The sequence below is a fragment of the Phycodurus eques genome, chromosome 20, assembly GCF_024500275.1.
Source record: "Phycodurus eques isolate BA_2022a chromosome 20, UOR_Pequ_1.1, whole genome shotgun sequence".
NCBI lineage: Eukaryota > Metazoa > Chordata > Actinopteri > Syngnathiformes > Syngnathidae > Phycodurus > Phycodurus eques.
In genome coordinates, this window is record NC_084544.1 from 1407405 (window position 1) to 1426438 (window position 19034).

Sequence of the window (19034 nt, forward strand, 5' to 3'; positions counted from 1 at the left end):
GTGACACTTGTCCTGGAGCCGGTAATATTGGAGTAGGGCTTGTCCTGCCAGGAAAGCGCGTGGGAGTCCTAATCACGCAAAGGCTGAACAGCGAACGTACAAGCGGCCATGCAATTGGTGGAAAGTTCAATTAAAGACCCGCCTTTCATCACTCGTCCAATCACAGTATTGCAATTACTTCCGGGCTAATACAACGCGTTCAAAGACGCTTTGCAGTGGCGTTGGACTTTTCGGGGTAAAGCAAAAGTGAACGTTTCAAAAGTAATTTTGCATGTTATCGTCTATTTCAACGCTCGTTAGCGACAGCGGCTCGATTGCTACCACCTGGAATTGACCGCCGATAAGTGGTCTTTCAGTCATGCTAACGTTAGCTTCGCACGTTACGAATGCCAACATTTATCTGTAGCTTTATAGACTTTATTGTTGTGGAAGATCCCATTTGCCTACTAATTCCAGTGACACTTGAACACGCCAATAATATAGTATATGTCAAACTGTATTGATTGGGAGTTAACTTGCAGTGTTTCTCTACAAAACAGCTTGCAATGGAGTCCATGGGGAATTTCTTTTTATGTGGAAAAGCAGCTGTAATTGAAGCCAATTTGAGTAAGTACAAAGGCGTATTCAAAGAAAGCTGGAATTGAGATGAATTCTTGTGCTAATATTTCTGCTTTTCTAGGAGATGAGTATTATTGGAAGCTGGTGGCAGACTTTGTTGGCCCTCAAACGGGTGAAGGCTTGGATCTGGACAGAGAACATTGCAAAAACAGACTGCTGATTCAAAGTGGACTCATGCGGGAGGACAATAACTTCCCATGGATCTCTGTCATCAGTTGGCTGAGGAGGATTTTCCCAGCTTACCATTCGGCCGATTTTCGACGCTTGATCGAAAGAGGCGTCGCCACCACCTTGAGCTTGGCGGGTGACGCCAGGCGGGCGTTCTTGGAATCGTATGTCAACTTTAACTTTGTGGGCCCGATATGCGACAGCATCGGCGTCGAACGAGAACACCTTTTGAAGATGAAAGATTTCTCTGAGCGGGCGCAGGCCATCGAGGTCACCAACGGTTTGATCCTGGAGCTGAGCAACTTTGTGACCAGGGAGCGAGTTTCCCCCATCAACTTGGTCACCTGGCTGAGGAACTTCAACCCGGAATACTGCAAAGATGGCAAAATTCAAAAAGCTTATAGAGTCCTGAAAGGTAAGATCAAAAAGTTAAAGATGTGCTACCACAATTCGGAAACGCGAAGTCGCAGGCGGAACATTGTGATGGAGAATTTGCTTCAAAGTCCCTTTGATCTGGTGAGGTCCAGAGACTACTCCAAAACTCCCGCGAAGAAGCGCACACAGTCGTCGCCTCACGAAAAGATGATAATCAAAGAGGAATACGACGTTTACGAAATCTCTGCCGGCAAGGAGTCCAAGGAGGCTTCTTCGGTTCGAGTCGTCGGGAAACAAGTGTCGGTCTGCGGTGGAGGCGAGAACGCTAAGGACGCGTCCGACGTAGCCGCGGCAAAAAAAGATGTCGACGTTTTGCCGTCTCTGCTGGACGTGGCCATGCTGTCTGTCCAGAAGCTGTCGAGTATACACGGCGGGCAAACGCAAAAGTCCAAAAGGATTTCCTTTGACCTCTTCAAAAATCAGTACACGCTAACATGCAAGGAGCACCCCACCATGGAGCTGTTCGAGGAAACGCTTCACTCGCTCGACGGGCGGGTCTCGCTGGCCCCCCCGGCGGTCTTCCTACAGCACAACGCCAATTTCCTGGTGGCCGTACACGACACGGTGGAGCGACAGGTCATGGCGTTCGAGAACGAGATCACCCAGTCGCGGGGCGAGAAGCTGGGCCGAGACGGGAACCCTCTCTTCGAGAACGTGGTCAACTTCACAGAGAGCGCCACATCCCGCTTCGTCCAGATGGCCCCGGACATGCTGACCCCCAACCAAGGGGCTCTGCTGAACTACAAGAAGCACTGGGTAGCCTTCTGCAAGGAGAAGAAGAACCCTTCCCGGCTGGTCAGGAAGCCTCCCACGCATTTCCCCAGCTACTTCGAGGCCGCCGCCGGCCTCATTCACCACCACAACGAGATCGCGCTCTTCTTCTCCGACATGCTGGCGCTCAACAACGACGACGGCCCCAACGTCCTCCTCGAGAGCCTGGTCGCCGACGCCAGCGATTCAGTCATCCAGAGCATCGTGTGCGTTCTGGCCATCATCTACTGCAAAGTGGTGGGTCCCTACTGGCAGCTCCTGAAGAGCGCAGGCGAGTACTCCCTCTTTAGCCAGTACCTGCTCTGCCTCTACCAGAAGTTCCTGGAATGGTCCAAAGACCCCGCCACTCTGATGGCGCCAGAGGAGGTCACCAATGTCTTCTTGCAGTTCCCGCTGCACGATAAGACCTACAGCGGCGTTTACAAATACTGTAGCGATTTGCACACCAACAGGGACCTCATCAGGGTCTGCTTGAAGAGGATGATCAAGGCGATCACCGGCGTCACCGAGGAGCACCTGAACGACTTCCTGCCAGGAGGACGTTTTGCCAAAGTGCCGTCGCCCGATTTGAACATCAAGCTGCTGAGCTGCAAGTTCGCCATCCTGATGGCCGACTATCCCTACAGCCAGCCGTCAGGTCAAAATGTCAAAAGACAGCCCGCGTACTCGGACAGCTCCGACGACTTGAGTTCCTCGGACGACTTGAGTTTGTCGGACTCCCAAGAAACGTCCGGCGGGCGAGCTGCCCACTCTCCCGCTGGGCCACATTGGGTAAAAGGTCGGGGACAGCAGAAGATGGGTCGACGTCAGGCCGTTAAGAAAGTCTATTCGGAATGCATGGACCTGGATTACATCACCGGTACGGTGGAGAGGAACGGGGGGCCCTGCCGAACCCAGCAGGACGTGGACAAGCTGCTGCTGCGCTTGGCTGACAACGACAGGCTGACGAAGCGCGAGGCCATCCGCTGCGAGATAGTCTATCAGAAAACGGTGCTGCGCAACACCGACCCCATCCTCAACTCCACCTTCCGCACCACCACCGACATGATGATAAAGCTGAAGCTCGCGCTGCCCCGCCTCAAGCCGGGCTACTCCATCGTTTTGGCCCCAAAGAAGAGCGGGATTAGGAGGCCGGTACGTCCGAGCGTGGAGGACTCCGCGAGCGGCCATCCCAACCCGGAAGGAAACCAACAAGCGTAATATGGTCAAAGAATCATGCGCTTTCATCGAAAAAGCATACATGTAGACACTGACCCAGTCCTTTCACTCAAATGCAAATATCATGTATTTTCTCACACTGAGTTATGTCGGGCTCGTCTTTTCTTTTAGGGACTGATGATGTATTTATTTCCATATGGCACAGTGTTCATTTGTTTCGTTTTAAAAAGATGTATTTTTAAATAAGCTACAGGTATAGTCGAACTGCGTATTACCTAAAAATTAAAATATCTGTAAATAGCTGCATGTTTGGCATTGCCAGCTTGTTTCCCTTGAGTCCCATTGTGCACAATCATTGTGAGTTTAAGCAAAGTGAGTCTTTTTGTCTTTTCGGTCTCTCTCGGGACATTTGAAGGTCATTGGGTGGTTGTCGCGACCAGTTCAGGGTGTACCCTGCCTCTCGCCCGGAGTCAGCTGGGATAGGCTCCAGCACGGCCATGACCCTAGTGAGGATAGGCGATATGGAAAATGGGTGGTTGTATCACAAATGATTTGCTGATCCACACGTGTTTAAGCTTATAAAAGTATTTATGTGCTAAAAAAACAAATGAGGGCAAATATATTCCACATCAGGTAGAAGTGTGTCAAATGAGTCAGATTTTTTTAATGCATAGTTTGCTCCGCCCTCATTGGTTGTAGTTTGGTTCTAAAACGAACGCACCCCCATTCAAAGGTTACCAGGTCAACTGTGACGCGTTCAGCGCGCTCAGAACCTTTTTCAATATCTGAACTTAAAGAATGGACAAACAGTGTGATATCTTGTTATTGGCGAAATTTGACGGCCATTAGTGTGCTACGTGCTGTATTAATCAATCGTAATATACATAAAATTGAGGGAATAAAATGCACACGTAACTGATTACAGCCGCGAACGCGTTGAAAAGGAAGCCGTCGTTATTTTACGAAGAGTACTTGAAGGCATCTGAAGGGGCGGGAACTTCTTGTCAAGTGTCCGCCATTCCTTCAGGTCGAATTCAGCGTGTGCAAGCGGAAATTTGCCGGTGAATTATTAGTAGTATTTTTTTTTTGAAAGCCGGCTGAACCGCACACAGGTTTATTCGCCGTGGCTTTCCCTTCCCTGGGCCGAAGTCGACGGCGTCATGTCGGCGGGCTGGTGGAGCAGCGACGCGGTGACCCACGGCCTAATGGCGCTGTTCGCCATGGGCTCGTGGATTTCCGTCAACAGTTTGTGGGTCGAGCTTCCGGTCATCGTCAGCGTGCTGCCCGAAGGTCAGTGGCTGTGCGGCCGCCGGTTGACAATCACGCTTCGGCCGTCCACAAGAACTTTGCTCACCGGTTTGCTAATGATGGAGTCACTCGGTGGCTCTTAAAGCAAGCTAGCCAGCTAGCATTTGACATTACACTAATCATTCGCTTTGGCTTAAACTGTACGGAAATAAAGCAGTGAGATGGTATGCTAACGATATACAAACCACACGTAGATGAAATAGTTCAGTCACTGCTCGAATACTTTTATCCCACTAACGAACTATTGCAGTTTACGGTGAGCTCAATAAATGTACAGCTGTGTGCTATAGGCTTGCTTTACATTAAGTGACGCCACACACACAAAGTTACTCTGGATATTTCGCATCTGAAGTGGCTGCTATACAAAATAACTTTTCTCCCCATTTTAAATACATTTATTGCGTAAACTACAAACGTGCACACTCTTGGTAGCAAATCTGCTTATGGATATCTAATTGCGCGCTGTTTTGGGCAGCTATTTATGTTGTTGCATTATAATGCGTACACTACTTAGCAGTTGCCTAACATTTCCAAAGATTTTTTTAATTATTGTGTTGGTGAAATTGATATTTTTGGCTTATATTTGAAGTTTCGAGTCATATTATTGTAATGCAATTGTACACACTTCACAGGGTCTGACGTTAAACCTTTTTGAGTGGTGACCCAGTCAGAACCGTACATTCATTATATGCTAAATTTCAATGACTATTTCATATTTAGCGTCTTTAAACTATTATTTAATCCTGTAAGAAGATATTACTTCTGCATAGTTGTTTTGCGTGTAATCTTTTTTTCGGGTAGTATAAAATCATGAAATACTGCAAACGAGGGGCGTGTCCCTTTTCTGGCGGATGATCGACGGTCAAAATTGATCGATTGAAGTGATTTAAAGTCGGTAAAACGCATAAATGTGTTGATTTCATATAGAGGTGCAACAATTAATTGGACAACTAATCAATAATGAAAACAAGTAATCCACAATTATTTTGACAATTGATTAGTTGATTGTGGACATTGTTTAACTTAAAATTGCACAAATCTACAACATTTGAGCCTCTCAACAGTACATATTCTGAGATTAATGTAATTCTTCATTAAGGCAAATTGATAAGTTTTAGTTTTTTTCAAAATAAGACATTTGCAAGCATCTGCTTTTACTTTGAAAAACAAAAACTTTTGCTGAGTTTCGGACATTTTATCCCATTAATCGGAAAGAATAATCAATAGATTAATCGCTTGTTGAAATAATCATGAATTGGAGCAGCTTGAATTTCATCTTATTTGCTTAGGAAATTTGTAGCGTCTGTAAGGTATGTGTGCGCCCGATACAGTGCCATTGGGAGCCATCGCCACGGGTCCACCGTTAACGTAGGACCACCCCATTACTTGAGTCCGATTTCTGACCACTCTACCCACCTGTGGTGTATGTACGTAATATTATATGGATGTAAAGGGCACGTCGGTGTCGTTGCAGGTTGGAACTTGCCGGCATACCTCTCAGTCCTGATCTCGTTCGGCAACATCGGTGCGGTGGCGGTGACCGTGACGCACCACTGCGCGCCAGGTCGCCTGAACGAGCGCGCGCTCATCCACTGCATCCAGGCGCTTGCGGTGCTGGCGGCGGCGTTGCTGGCCATCTTGTGGTCGCACACGACGGTGGTGGCGGGGCAGCTGCGCTCGCTGCCCTTCCTGCTCCTCACCTTTGTGCTGTCGCTGGTGTGCTGCACGTCCAACGTCACCTTCCTGCCCTTCATGTTCCGCTACCCGCCGCAGTACATCCGAACCTTCTTTATGGGCCAGGGCCTGAGTGCGCTGTTCCCGTGCGTGGTGGCGCTAGGGCAGGGCGTGGGCAGGCTGGAGTGCCCCAGCGTCAATGGCACCGTGCGGCCGCAATACCTCAAGGAGAACTTTCCGGCGCAGAACTTCTTCTGGTTCTTGTTTGTCATGCTCTCTATTTCTGCTCTGTGCTTCCTGGCTTTGACGCGGCGGTCGACGGCGCCAAAGGAAGCCGTGCCGCCGAGCGCCGACGACTCGCGGGGCTGCTACGCGAGTGTGGAGAGTACGTAGGCGTATGCAATTTGATGTTAAAAATCTTAAGGTTGGGAAAGGTAGGGACAATGGAAACTATTTTATGGGGAAAAAAAGTTTCCAAGACTGTACAATAAAATATAATAATAATCTGTGACTATCCAGATAGTGTTTGCACAGGTGTGTAAATTGTGATTTAGGGGGACGGTGTAGCATCAACTGCGATATAGTGCAGGATGACTGTATATGTCATCATTTTTTTTTAATTATTTTTTTTTTATATATATATCCACGGTACTCATGGGGTGAAGACTGAAACTTCCGCTAACAACGCTGGCTAAACTTGGCTCCTCCCCGACGTAAAGATCGTGAACAGTCGTAATGTTTCACTTGACCATGCGTCATTGACACCAATTACTACTTTCCTATAGCTTCGGACGCTATCTTGGGCCGTTAGCAGAACAGTACAAAAATGCGTCTGAAAGTTGCAAATCTGAATTTTTCAGCAAAGCACAGAGGGTGGGTCTCAAAAAAAGTCAAGCTGGAATATGCGTGGGGATTGCTGTATGGATTTATTATTTTTGTCATAGTCACTCTGTTTTTTTTTCTAAACTCATTTTTGTTTGAATGAAGACATTTGGTGTAGAAAAAGTTTACAATTTTGACATTTACAAATGTGTAGGAAGCCAGGACGCAACGGTTAAAATCAGCGACGCGACGCCCCCGCTCAGCAACGGCAGCTCGCCGTCATCGCAGGAAGAAGTGCGCCTGGAGGAGGCGGCGTCGGCGCGGGCGGCGACGTTTTGGACGCCGCATAATGTCTACCTCCTGGCGCTGCTGGCCGTTTCCAACGCGCTCACCAATGGCGTCCTGCCGTCCGTCCAGACCTTCACCTGTTTGCCCTACAGCGCCACGACCTTCCACCTCTCGGTGGTCCTCGGGAACATTGCCAACCCTGTGGCCTGCTTCTTCGCCATGTTTGTCATCCTCAGGTCAGACAGTTAAGACCGCACGTGGGCAAACTAAGATTTTTGTATTTTTATTTATTTCATATAACCCTTTAGTGCTCACATTTGATTTTTTAAAAATAGATTGTTGTCAGTAGTAGATAATGTTACAAAATAAAGTTAATCTGTATGTACAATATGTAAAATGTTATTTCTAATTAAAATGTAATGAATCAACAATTACTCAATAAAAACAAATATTTTAATAAAATAATCACTCATTGTTAAAATTGTGTTTAAAGTATAATTGAATTATCTAACTCATTGTTTAAATGTATGTTGCAATTACTATTCAGCAATCTAGTTAAAAGGCTCAAGGTTCATGGTGCTTTTATTGTCAATTCTTCAATATGCGTAACACATACAGAGGGTTGAAATTACGGTACTACAAAAGACTACTAATAATATAAAAAGCTCAATAAAACTATGGTAGATACAGTACAAAAATTTTGATTGAATTGAATTAATTGAATTTGACTATAAGAAATCAACTTACAAGATGAATAAAAATCAATACATGGGGAATATGTCAAATGTTTTATCATATTGTATGTCATTATAATTAATATAGTTAGGATTTAGTAACCAACTATTTAACTGATAATGTATAGGCATGTTTTAAAATTTACAATGAATGAATGAAGCAATTACAGTATTTTGTAAATAATAAACACATTTTACTTGAACAAAAAAAGAGAATTCATTAACTAAAAATTAGTGCAAAAACTACAAGGCGACTTTTGATAGTGTAAATGCGGGATGAAAGAAGGTCCACGGGTCGCATTCTTTGCCCGCCTCTGATCAAGATGCCGGCTAACGTTTTGGCGTGGTCTTCCAGGTCGTCTGCCCGTCTGGGTGTCTTGTCCTTGGCGGGCGGGGTCTTCGCGGCGTACCTCATGGCTCTGGCCGTCCTCAGTCCGTGTCCTCCTCTGCAAGGGAAAACTGCCGGTGTGGTCTTAGTGGTGAGTGGCCCGCTTTTCATCTCAAATCCTCTCCGAGTAACTCTGCACGTACGACCGCAGACTTTGCAGTAATGAACGCCGGTGTCGCATCGGTGCCGATACTGCATGTCTGTAGTCGTACTCGAACTCGAAAATATGCCGCGATGCTAAACACCGATGCCACTTTACCAGCCCGACATATGATAACCGACTCCGTTGGATGCTAGACAGTAATGTTTAATCCGTACGCATCAGCGCTCCCTCGTGTCCATGTGACGCATATCATTTTATATCGTTACATCTCCCTTTTCTAGTGCGGGTCAAACTCATGGAAAATAATGAGCAACAGTAACGGATATTTAACAACAACAGCAAAAAATGATAACGTATCAGTTCAGTTGTCCTGTCACAGTTTCATTTTGAAACTTATGATATTGTCAAAAAGCAGTTGATTTCAGTATTCATTTTTGACCCACAGAGGTAACATGGTGTCCGATGTTCTCCTTCGTCTCCTATTTGTTCACCAGCTTTCTACTGTATGTAGTCCTTTTACGTAGTGCCCCCCACAAGCTGCATTTCAAATGTGTAGAACGTGCGATAAGCTAATATTTGTTTTTCCATGTCTTTTGGTTTGTGCGGGTGCCGCAACTACGGAATCTTGGCCAATTGAACTCGAGGTCGGAAGTAGTACGATTTGGCCGTGTGAGGCCCGTACCTCACGCCGGCCCTCTTCTGAGGAGTCAAAAACGTTTTGGGGAACTGTTCTGATGTCACCGTGTTGAAAAGAGTAACTGCAGTTTTAATGAGTTTCGAAGTGTCACGTCAGTGGCCGAGCTGTCTGTTTAAAAAAAAAAAAAAAAAAAAAAAAAAAAAATGTTCATAGTGTAAAATAAATGTTTAGAAAGTAGTAAAACATTGGTATTCTCTCAGCAAATGAGTAAGCAACTCACGCCCCGCCCACCCGCAGGTGCTTTCCTGGATCCTGTTCACGGGCCTGTTCTCCTACCTGAAAGTGGTGATCGGCACCCTCCTGCACGAGGCGGGCCACGCCGCCCTGCTGTGGTGCGGCATCTCCATCCAAGCCGGCTCGCTGGTGGGCGCTCTCGCCATGTTCCCGCTGGTCAACGTGTACGACGTTTTTAAACGGGGGCAGGACTGCCACCACTGCACTTAAAGCCAGATAAGAGCATTTCTTTTTTTTTTTTTTTACACAAACGCACACAGCTCCCACAGAAGCATCAGACGGTTTTGGAGCATGAGGAGGTCCAAAGTGGTCGACGATAGCGGCAGCGTTGTGTTGCCGCACGTTGGCCGAGGGGCCGTCACGTACTCTAAAAGCACGAGAACGGAACGTGCGGTTGTTTACAGTCGGACCACGTGACGCTATTTCCTCAGGGACGCAACCCCCCACAGCTCCTCGTTGATTAACCTTTTGAGCCGCACTTTTTCTTAATGCTTCTATAATCCTTCCTTATAAATTCCTTCCATCTTTTGTTGACAAAAACACTACCTCTGCCTTAACATTAAAGAGGAATTGGCCTTTCTTTTTTAATCAGCATTGATTATAAATCATGTTTATGTTGTTTCCTTTTTCATCAGTTCGCCTTAAAATACTCATAATGTGTGTAACATCACACGGCTGTCATGTGGGTGTTGAGTACTCTTTTGTTGTGGCACACCAAAGTCATGAGAACATATAAAAAGTCTACACACCCCTGTTCAAATGTGAGGGCTTTGTGATATAAATAAGACAAAGAATTTCATTCTGGAATCATGGCCAAAAAGTTCTACCTTGGTTTTATCAGACCATTAAAAAAATTTAAAAAAATAAATAAATCCTAAACATATTTGATGGATGGTCTGAAGAAAGCAAAGTTGAAGTTTTGGGCCATAATTCCAAAAAGTAGGTTTGGCACTAACGCAACACCAGGTGTCTGCTCATTTAATTTATATCACACAAAAAGCATTTGACCAGGGAGGTGCAGACATTTTATATCCACTGGAAGTGGCTCCTTCTTAATATGAATTTTGATTTCCGTATTTTCAGACATGAACATTTATTAACTTCATAGGCTGCCTGTTAGGGTTACGGGCGTTATTAGGCAATGTTTATTTGTAAAAGAAAAAAAATTATCATCATCAAAATTTGAATATTGCTCGATCACAAACTGATGACAGAAAATATGTCAATTATGGGGATGCATTTGTCAGAATAATAAATGTAATATTATAGCATTATTCTTTTGCATTAAAGATAATTGATGTACTCTCTTTTTTGTTTTTTTACACAATTAAATTATGATGCCAATCTTAAAGGTGTTTATTAATGGGCGGCCTTTATTTCTAAAAAAAATATATATATAATATTGGCAATTTATGTTCTCACAGTGTCTGATTATCTGAGACACTTTTGTGTGAATTATATATTTTAAACAATTGTAATGGTCCAGAGTGATATTTTCAACCAGCCGCTTAAATTGGTGCACCTACGCAATGGAATGCGATCCATGTGGCTTTTCGCAAGACGACAATGCTCACTTTTGATGGACGCGCACAGAGCCATCGCCTCGGGCGAGCGCAGCAGCTCGTGCAGTTGTACCTCATACAGTGGCCAGTGAGTGTGTGTTACAAACCACAAGGAAGCAGAACTAATGAACTCAATGAGGCCAGTCAAAAAAAAAAAAACACTCTTAGGCAACGTTGTGGAAAACGGCAACGTGATGCCCCCCTGAAGGTGTCACACGGACCCGGTCTTTAAAACAATGTGATCAGCCCAATCGGCGCACGTCACGCCAGGATGAGCGTGAACGCACACGTGCACGCCCAGTCTTTGACGAGGACGGTTTTAATCCCGGCCTTTGGGCTTCAATCAGTCACTCCAAAACGTCCATCCCGAGAACTTGTGAGTACACCTTTTGCCTTCAAAAATGTATCTCATGCATGCTTGCTTGGTCAACATTTTTGTAGCTTTAACATTAGGCCAAGTGATTTTGAAATTCTGTTATTGCCACGTTTTCATTGCAACAATCATTTTGCCTTTTGATTTTAGAAATGTTTGCTTCTGATGCCTTACCCGTTGTTCTGACCCTGGTTGACTAGAATGAATCGTAACTGACTGAAGTGAGTGTTTAAAAAAAAAACACAAAAAAAAAACCTGTGATAAGTTGGCATGAGTTTGTTGGAGATGAAGACGACGGGGAGGCAGGAATGTCTCAAGTCTCATGTCTCGCCTTCGTAAAGCCTTGCTAGTAATAATAAACAATGCATCGAGTCACGTGTTTCCCAGCTTATGCAATAACCATGCTGGAGGTAATAATGTTGTTAACTCTTGCTTTCCTGCTGGGACGTGCGCAATCTGACATTTTTTAACGATGTGTTCTTGGCTCAATCGCAGGACCGGACAAAGAAGTAAATATTAACCCACAAGACCGCTGTAGCGAACTTGGCATCAAGACTGCTGCAGGTGAAATATTAATTCACAACTTTTTCTTTGTTGCGTCGCGCTACTAATTTCAACAGTACTGTGCTGTCGTTGTACGGGACTTAATCGAGGATCATGGGCTACGACTTAGGACTCCATGTTTAAAGAATCTTACATCTTCGAAGTCTTATTTGTGCGATAAATGTATAAGATGGTTCAAAAACAGTTAGCATCTGGCGAGTAACACAGTAGTAAGGTTATTAGTTAGAATTTTGGCTACGCTTTCCTAGCCAACGACCAAGCCTTGAACCATGCATACCGGACTCCATGTTTAAAGAAACATCCGGAAGACAAATGTAGAATGCTTCAAAAAGGGGTAGTGTTTGACGGGTACTACTACGACTAGCACAGTGCAGTGGTCAATTCTACATTTTCTCAACTCGGTTGATCCAGGACCAAGACTTGAACCACACCGGGGCGTCATGTCTGCAAATATTTGTAAGACTATTGTGGGATTCTTCCGGGTAGGAAACTGGTGCAAGAAAGTTTATGTTTTTTTATGTTTTTTTTTTTTTTTTTTTAAATCAGCGAAGGCTGATTTGTTGTTAGACGGTTCCTAGAGCCAGAGCTTTAGGGCATCATCCCTGTAGGTTTTACCTCCAAATCCTATTCTGAGCACTACTTACTGCAAACCTTCTGGTTTCTAGAAACGAACCTGCGCCATGTCTCTGCTCACCCACCTGCTGGCATGCCTGTTCGGCATGGGTTCCTGGGTGTCTATCAACGGTCTGTGGGTAGAACTTCCCCTGATAGTCCCCCGCATTCCGGAGGGCTGGTACCTCCCGTCGTACCTCTCGGTTCTCATCCAGATGGCCAACGTAGGCCCGCTCTTCGTCACCCTGATGCACCGTTTCCGACCGGGAGCCCTCAGCGAGACGGCGGTGGTTTACGTCATCATCGCCCTGGGCACGGTGGCCAGTTTCCTGTTGGGTTTCTTCTGGAAGGAGACTGTTGTCGTGGCGGGGGCGCCCCGCAGCGGGGCGTTGCTCGTCCTCACCTTCTTCCTTGCGGTCGTCGACTGCACCTCCTCGGTTACCTTCCTTCCCTTCATGATGCGCCTCAAGCCCCAGTACCTCACCACCTACTATATCGGCGAAGGCGTGAGCGGCCTCCTGCCCGCTCTGGTGGCGCTCGTCCAGGGCGTCGGTGCGGTTCATTGCAACAACGGCACTACGAACCAAAACGCCACCGACGGTTTTCCGACATTTGAGGCTCAACACCAGCCTCCCAACTTCTCGGTTGGGGTGTTCTTCTTCTTCCTGAGCGCCATGATGCTGGTGTGCCTGCTGGCGTTCCTGCTGCTCAACCGTCACCCCGCCGTTGCCAGGGAGAAGACAAAATGCCAGTACACCAACGGGGTCAAGGAGAAAAATTGGGTGGAGAAGAAGCCCATTGTGGAGCCATACAGACCCTCCAGACAAAAGAGCAGTTTTGGCCTTGGGACTTACAGCTGGATGCAGTTGTTTTACATCTTCGTGATCCTGGCGTGGACCAACGCGCTGACCAACGTGGTGCTACCGTCGGTGCAGTCGTACTCGTGCATGCCGTACGGCAACAACGCCTACCACCTGTCTGCCATCACGGCGGCTGTGTCCAACCCTCTGGCCTGCTTCATCGCCATGTTCTTCCCGATAAGGTGAGTGAGAACACAGCGGGGACGCCGTCGATAGCAAACCGCCCGCCACCTGCGCGCTTTTAAGGGGGACCGAAATAAAAGGAGATTGGGGGAGCTCTAGATTTCTTTGCCCATGACTTTGCAGCTTGGCTGGGTGAGGATCCACCATTTTGAAGCGATGTGTTGGTCCTCAGCCATGTTTCTACTGTTTCTAGGGGCGCTTGATTTTTCTTTCCTGCTCTGTGCCGCCTGCTTGGTGTAGTAGTAGGGCCGCCCCTGGTTGCCATGGTAACAAAAAGCTGCGTTGGCCCACCACTAGAGAGGGGTGGGGTGAACACTGGCTCATTTGCGTGAAACGGGACCGCCCGCTCGAAACGGTGCTGTAATTCTTGGGTTCTTATGATAGGTGATGATAATGGAATTATGACACCTGGAAAAGTGTTTCGATCTGTGAATAAAATGTATAATGTGTGTCATTTATGACCAGATCCTTGTGGCTGATGGGGGCGCTCACGTTTTTGGGCAGCGGCGTGGGAGCTTTCATAATGAGCATGGCCGCCCTAAGTCCGTGTCCGCTGATGGTGAACGACGTCTGGGGCGGCGTCATCATGGTGCGTTCGGGAAACCCTTTCCCGGTACAGTGAAGCCTCATTTTATACGCTGACTCACAACTCCGCAGGTGCTGGCGTGGATCGTCTTCATCCTCACCCTGTCCTACGTCAAGGTGATCATCGGCGTCATCCTGCGCGACGAGGGTCACGGCGCCCTTGTGTGGTGCGGGGCGGTGGTGCAGCTGGGGTCCCTGCTGGGCGCCGTCACCATGTTCCCGCTGGTCAGCGTGTACAGCCTTTTTGCGTCAGGCGACCCCTGCAACACCCGATGTCCATGAAGGAGCCAACAGGTACATTTGAAATCTATCCCCACGCCCCCAAATTATTATTATTATTATTTTTCCTGCTGTTACATGCTAACAGGAGCTTACATGGACAAGAAAATGTGTGAATAAATTTTCCTCATTATATTTAGACTCTCATTTCAATGTACGTGTGCCATGTTCTGATTGGAGAGAATCCGGAGTACTCATTTTTGTATTTTTCTTCTCCTATGCTGTTTTAATGATCTAGAATTACTTTTGTTTTGTTTGTGTCATCTGTAAATAGCAAGAGAAATGGTACTGCAGCTGCTCTCTCTCTAATATTGTTTGCAACTCAACAGACGTGAAAATGGTTTAAAAGCATAATAAACTCAAGTACTATTTCATGCGAGTGGTTTAGTTTTGTACTTTTCATGTGAACATGTAAAAGTGAAATTGTCTGGAGCAGTGCGGTGATCGACTGATTAGTACATCTGCCTCACAGTTCTGAGGACTGGGGTTCAAATCCCGGCCCCTCACGTTCCTCCAGTGCCTGCGTGGGTTTTCTCCAGACACTCTGGTTTCCTCCCACATCCCAAAAACATGCACATTAGGTTACTTGAAGACTCTAAATTGCCCGTAGGTGTGAATGGTTGTTTCTACGTGCCCTGTGATTGGCTGGCGACCAGTTCAGGGTGTCCCGCGCCTCTCGCCCGAAGATAGCTGGGATGGGCTCCGGCATAGCCGTTACCCGAGTGAGGATAAGCGGTGTAGAAAATGCATGGGTGGAAATCGTCTGGATCAAATCTGCATTCAATTTGGATTGCCGCTTCAGTTTACATAGCACACATTTAGTGCAAAGCTATTTGACAGAGAGAAAAAAACATGTATTTTATATTTTTCATCAGCATCGTAGGAAGCGTAAAGTCAATATCACCATGAGGCGCCCTTGACACTTTCCCATTTCACTCCAGAAAATTGAGATTTTCCATTGAATGTCACATTTAGTGCATTTAATAGATGTTAAGCTGTTAGAAATGCATATTGGTCAAGCTCCTCCCCTTTTTTGTCAATGATCTGGAAGGAGATAATGTACATGCAAACGGCAAAATATGCGATGCTTTCCATGACAAAGTGTAAATGTTAGCATTTAATGAACACATGCTGGACCTTCACTTGGCAACATGATTCAGAATCAGAATCATCTTTATTTGCCAAGTATGTCCAAAACACACAAGGAATTTGTCTCCGGTCGTTGGAGCCGCTCTAGTACGACAGATGGTCAATTTACAGAACACTTTGGGGACATAAAGACATTGACAAAAAAACAATTCTGCAAAAAGATGCAGAGTCCTCGAGCACTTAGAGCAGTTCGAACGACTAATATTGCAATAGTCCGGCGCAATGACCGTTGCGCAAAGGGCGCCGAGACTTCAAGGAGTGGATGCGGTTTAAAGTGACGAGTAGTGCGATCATCTGGGACAATGTCGGTTGTGCAAATGTTACAGATACTCCTCACTCAATCGGTGTGCAAATGGAGCAGATGCTACTCTGGCACGAGTGGCCAGTATATGCAAATAGTGCAGCGTGGCGAGACAACGACAGTGAGTGCACGAGTAATATGATAATAACATAATTGGCCCCACAGAAATGTGACAACCAACTCAAGTCAAAAAATTGCCAGCTTGTTGTAATGGAATTATAGGTTAGGTGTTTAAGAAGTTGATCGCAAGAGGGAAGAAGCTGTCGGAATGTCTACTAGTTGTAGTTTGCGTCGATCGGTAGCGCCTACCTGAGGGAAGGAGCCGGAAGAGCCGGCGACCGGGGTGCGGACGGTCCGAGAGGATTTCGCGCGCCCTTGTCTTAGTTCTGGCAGCGTGCGAGTCCTCAATGGCGGGTAGGGGGGTACCGACAATCCTTTCAGCAGTTTGGATTGTCCGTCGCAGTCGGAGTTTGTCCTTTTTTGTAGCGGCGCCGAACCAGACTGCGATGGAAGAACACGGGACCGATTCGATGACCGCTGTGTAGAACCGTCTCAGCGGCTCCGGCGGCAGGCCGTGCTTTCTCAGAAGCCGCAGGAAGTACATCCTCCGCCGGGCCTTTTGGAGGACGGAGTCGAGGTCGGTCGCCCGCTTCGGGTCCTGAGAGATTGTAATTCCCAGGAACGACGGTTGACACGAGGCGGCCGGACAACGTGAGGGGCAGCCGCGGCGAATGACTCCTCCCGAAGTCCACGATCATCTCTACCGTCTCGAGCGCGTTCGGCTCCGGGTCGCGTCGGCCGCACCGCGGCTCCGGCCGCTCCGCTTCCCGTCGATATGCGGACTCGTCGCCGTCCTCGATGAGGCCGATGACGGCGGTGTCATCTGCAAACTTCAGGAGCTTGACAGTCGGGTTCGCCGAGGTGCGGTCGTTCGTGTAGAGAGAGAAGAGCGGCGGAGAGAGGACACGACCTCGGGGCGCCCCGGTGCTGACGCTGCGTGCGGATGAGGTGGCCTCCCCCGGCCTGACCTGCTGCGTCCTGCCCGTCAGAAAGCTGTAAATCCACTGGCAGATGGCAGGTGAGACGCTGAGCTGGAGAAGCTTGCTTGAAAGGAGTTCAGGGATGACGGTGTCGAACGCTGAGCTGAAGTCCACGAACAGGATCCTCGCGTAGGTCCCTGCACTGTCGAGGTGTTCTAGGATGAAGCGCGGTCCCGTGTCGACCGCGTCATCCGCAGACCTGTTCGCTCGGTAGGCAAACTGCAGGGGGTCCGGCGGGGGACCTGTGACACTCTCGAGGTGGTCCGGCACGAGACGTTCAAAGGACTTCGTGACCGCAGATGTCAAAGCGACAGGCCTGTAGTCATTCAGACCAGAGATTGCAGGTTTCTTGGGGACTGGAATGACGGTGGAGCGTTCAGTTAGCAAGTTGACTGTGTACTGATGAACAAATAGAGTAAGATACTTACCCATAGAAAAAGCATTCTGTCAGTGCTCCATGTCATTTACTTCCTGCCCATCTCTACTGAACGGCATTTGCTGTTTTATGAAAAAGTAAGACTATCTTGGCGTTTAATTATGATTATTTTGAAAAGGGCTAATATCGGCCCGTCGGGCCCTGATGTTCACGATGACTGAATGATTCTGATGACTGCACTTTACCAGTTGCTAAGTATCCTGACACTTTCAGCCGCATAGGACAGGGAGTGCTCGACGGTGCGTGTAGAGGTAAAGCGCGGGGTGCACCACGCTAGCCACAGAGAGCAGGCCGATGCACAGCGGCGTCACCAAGCACACGAAGAGACCCGCCATCCGGTCGATGTGCATCATGACGGCCACAGGGATGTAGCAGAGCAGCGCCACGCCGCAGGCGGTGGCCACGGTGAAGAAGGCGCGCCTCTTGGCCCCGCAAGGCGCCGCGCCGCCCGGCACGGCCCTCAGCAGGGTTTTGGCCACCGCGCTGCTTCACCGGTACAACAGCACTATCATGAACAGCATCAAGAAGAAGGGCCACCTTCCTTTGGACGGACTGGATCCGCGAGGACCAGCCATTGAAACTGCCCGCGAGGGCGGCGGGCACGGAGACGAGCCACACGGCGGCGGCGCCCAGCTCCCGGAAGCTGTAGCGCTCCGGGCGGGGATAGGCGGCGGGGCGCACCACGGCAACGTAGCGCTCCAGGCAAATGAGGCACAGGCTCATGGGCCCGCCGGTCTGCATGTAGACCAGCAGGAATTTCAGCAGGGGCTTCTGTAACCCCGGCCAGCTCAGCATGACGCCCAGGTGGGTGGCGGACAGGACGTAGTGACAGGTGTGGAAGAGCGCCAGGTTGATGTTGAGAACGTCCAGGCGGGCGCGCCGCGACGTGAAGCCGTGCCACAGCAGACGCGCCGTTAGGCTTTGCTCCCTCCTACGTGCTCCAGTTAGGATGTGAGCAGCAGCCCTTTTGAGCCATCCGGAGACATTTGAGGTTGGGCTGGCTGACTCCAAAAGTGCTTCGAGGTCTTACGTTCAATACAATGAAACAAAGCACTAATAGCGTATCCACATTGACAAGCCGCACACTACCGAAATGTTTGTTTGTGTTGTTGTTTTCTTTCACCAACAACAATTGCACTGTCAGAGCCCATCATAAATAATGAATCATATTATCCATAATCCGACTTTCATGCTTACATCGTTGTACTTATTGTCCGACGGTGCTCTTCTTGCGTTTTATGGACTTTTCCGGTTCTTCTCAAATTGTGTCTCTTGTCGTCTTATTTTGTGTTACAAAGAATTCGTTCAGTTGCTCCATTTTATGCTCTCGTCTCACAATTGCGTTTTCACACGCTGATGGCAGCGCATTAACGACATATTCATCCTGTCTTTCTTGCATTAAATTCCCCAAGTAAAGAATCGTACATGTTCTTTGGTATCTCCTTTCCTGTTGTACATTTTGGTGTGAAAATCAATGTGATTTGATGCAGAGTGTTCTCGCCAGGTGCTGATGGATGGTCGCTGCGGTCCAAATGACGGAGCGAAGCTTCATTTCCCTAAAGGACCAAAATCAGGTGTGCTGCAGAAACAACAAACCTCAATCTTCCTCATCGTTTTCATAATATCGTGTGTGCACATCCGTCGTGTTTTAGTACAGCGTGCACAACTGTCCTCTTGGTGTCGCTGTTGCCA

At 47.7% G+C, this 19034-nt stretch overlaps 2 protein-coding genes across 5 annotated transcripts; both read left to right on the forward strand.

Moving 5' to 3' along the window:
• The first annotated feature begins 170 nt into the window (after positions 1 to 170).
• Positions 171 to 9617, forward strand: slc52a2 (solute carrier family 52 member 2). Of its 4 annotated transcripts, XM_061664711.1 has the most exons (7): positions 171 to 261; positions 540 to 606; positions 680 to 1201; positions 5933 to 6517; positions 7169 to 7478; positions 8332 to 8455; positions 9402 to 9617. In XM_061664711.1, the coding sequence occupies exons 2-7, from the start codon at positions 546 to 548 to the stop codon at positions 9606 to 9608; spliced, it is 1809 nt and encodes a 602-aa protein (XP_061520695.1). In that variant the 5' UTR covers positions 171 to 261; positions 540 to 545; the 3' UTR covers positions 9609 to 9617. The 4 variants fall into 4 exon arrangements, with proteins under 4 accessions (XP_061520695.1, XP_061520693.1, XP_061520694.1 ...); XM_061664712.1 differs by lacking the exons at positions 171 to 261; positions 540 to 606; positions 680 to 1201 and adding an exon at positions 4215 to 4440; XM_061664709.1 differs by lacking the exons at positions 5933 to 6517; positions 7169 to 7478; positions 8332 to 8455; positions 9402 to 9617 and having other exon boundaries at positions 680 to 4158.
• Positions 9618 to 11809: 2192 nt separating this feature from the next.
• Positions 11810 to 14775, forward strand: si:ch73-196l6.5 (riboflavin transporter 2). Its single transcript, XM_061664713.1, has 4 exons — positions 11810 to 11897; positions 12563 to 13551; positions 14018 to 14141; positions 14210 to 14775. Exons 2-4 carry the CDS (start codon positions 12578 to 12580, stop codon positions 14417 to 14419), a joined length of 1308 nt encoding a protein of 435 aa, XP_061520697.1. The 5' UTR covers positions 11810 to 11897; positions 12563 to 12577; the 3' UTR covers positions 14420 to 14775.
• Positions 14776 to 19034: the final 4259 nt, after the last annotated feature.

Bases quoted from the DNA above. Each gene is read 5' to 3' on its own strand.
- si:ch73-196l6.5 (XM_061664713.1), top strand. From the start codon at position 12,578: ATGTCTCTGCTCACCCACCTGCTGGCATGCCTGTTCGGCATGGGTTCC. The intron at 13,552-14,017 runs GTGAGTGAGAAC...ATTTATGACCAG, and splicing joins GCCATGTTCTTCCCGATAAG to ATCCTTGTGGCTGATGGGGG. The intron at 14,142-14,209 runs GTGCGTTCGGGA...ACAACTCCGCAG, and splicing joins TCTGGGGCGGCGTCATCATG to GTGCTGGCGTGGATCGTCTT.
- slc52a2 (XM_061664709.1), top strand. From the start codon at position 546: ATGGAGTCCATGGGGAATTTCTTTTTATGTGGAAAAGCAGCTGTAATT. The intron at 607-679 runs GTAAGTACAAAG...CTGCTTTTCTAG, and splicing joins TGTAATTGAAGCCAATTTGA to GAGATGAGTATTATTGGAAG.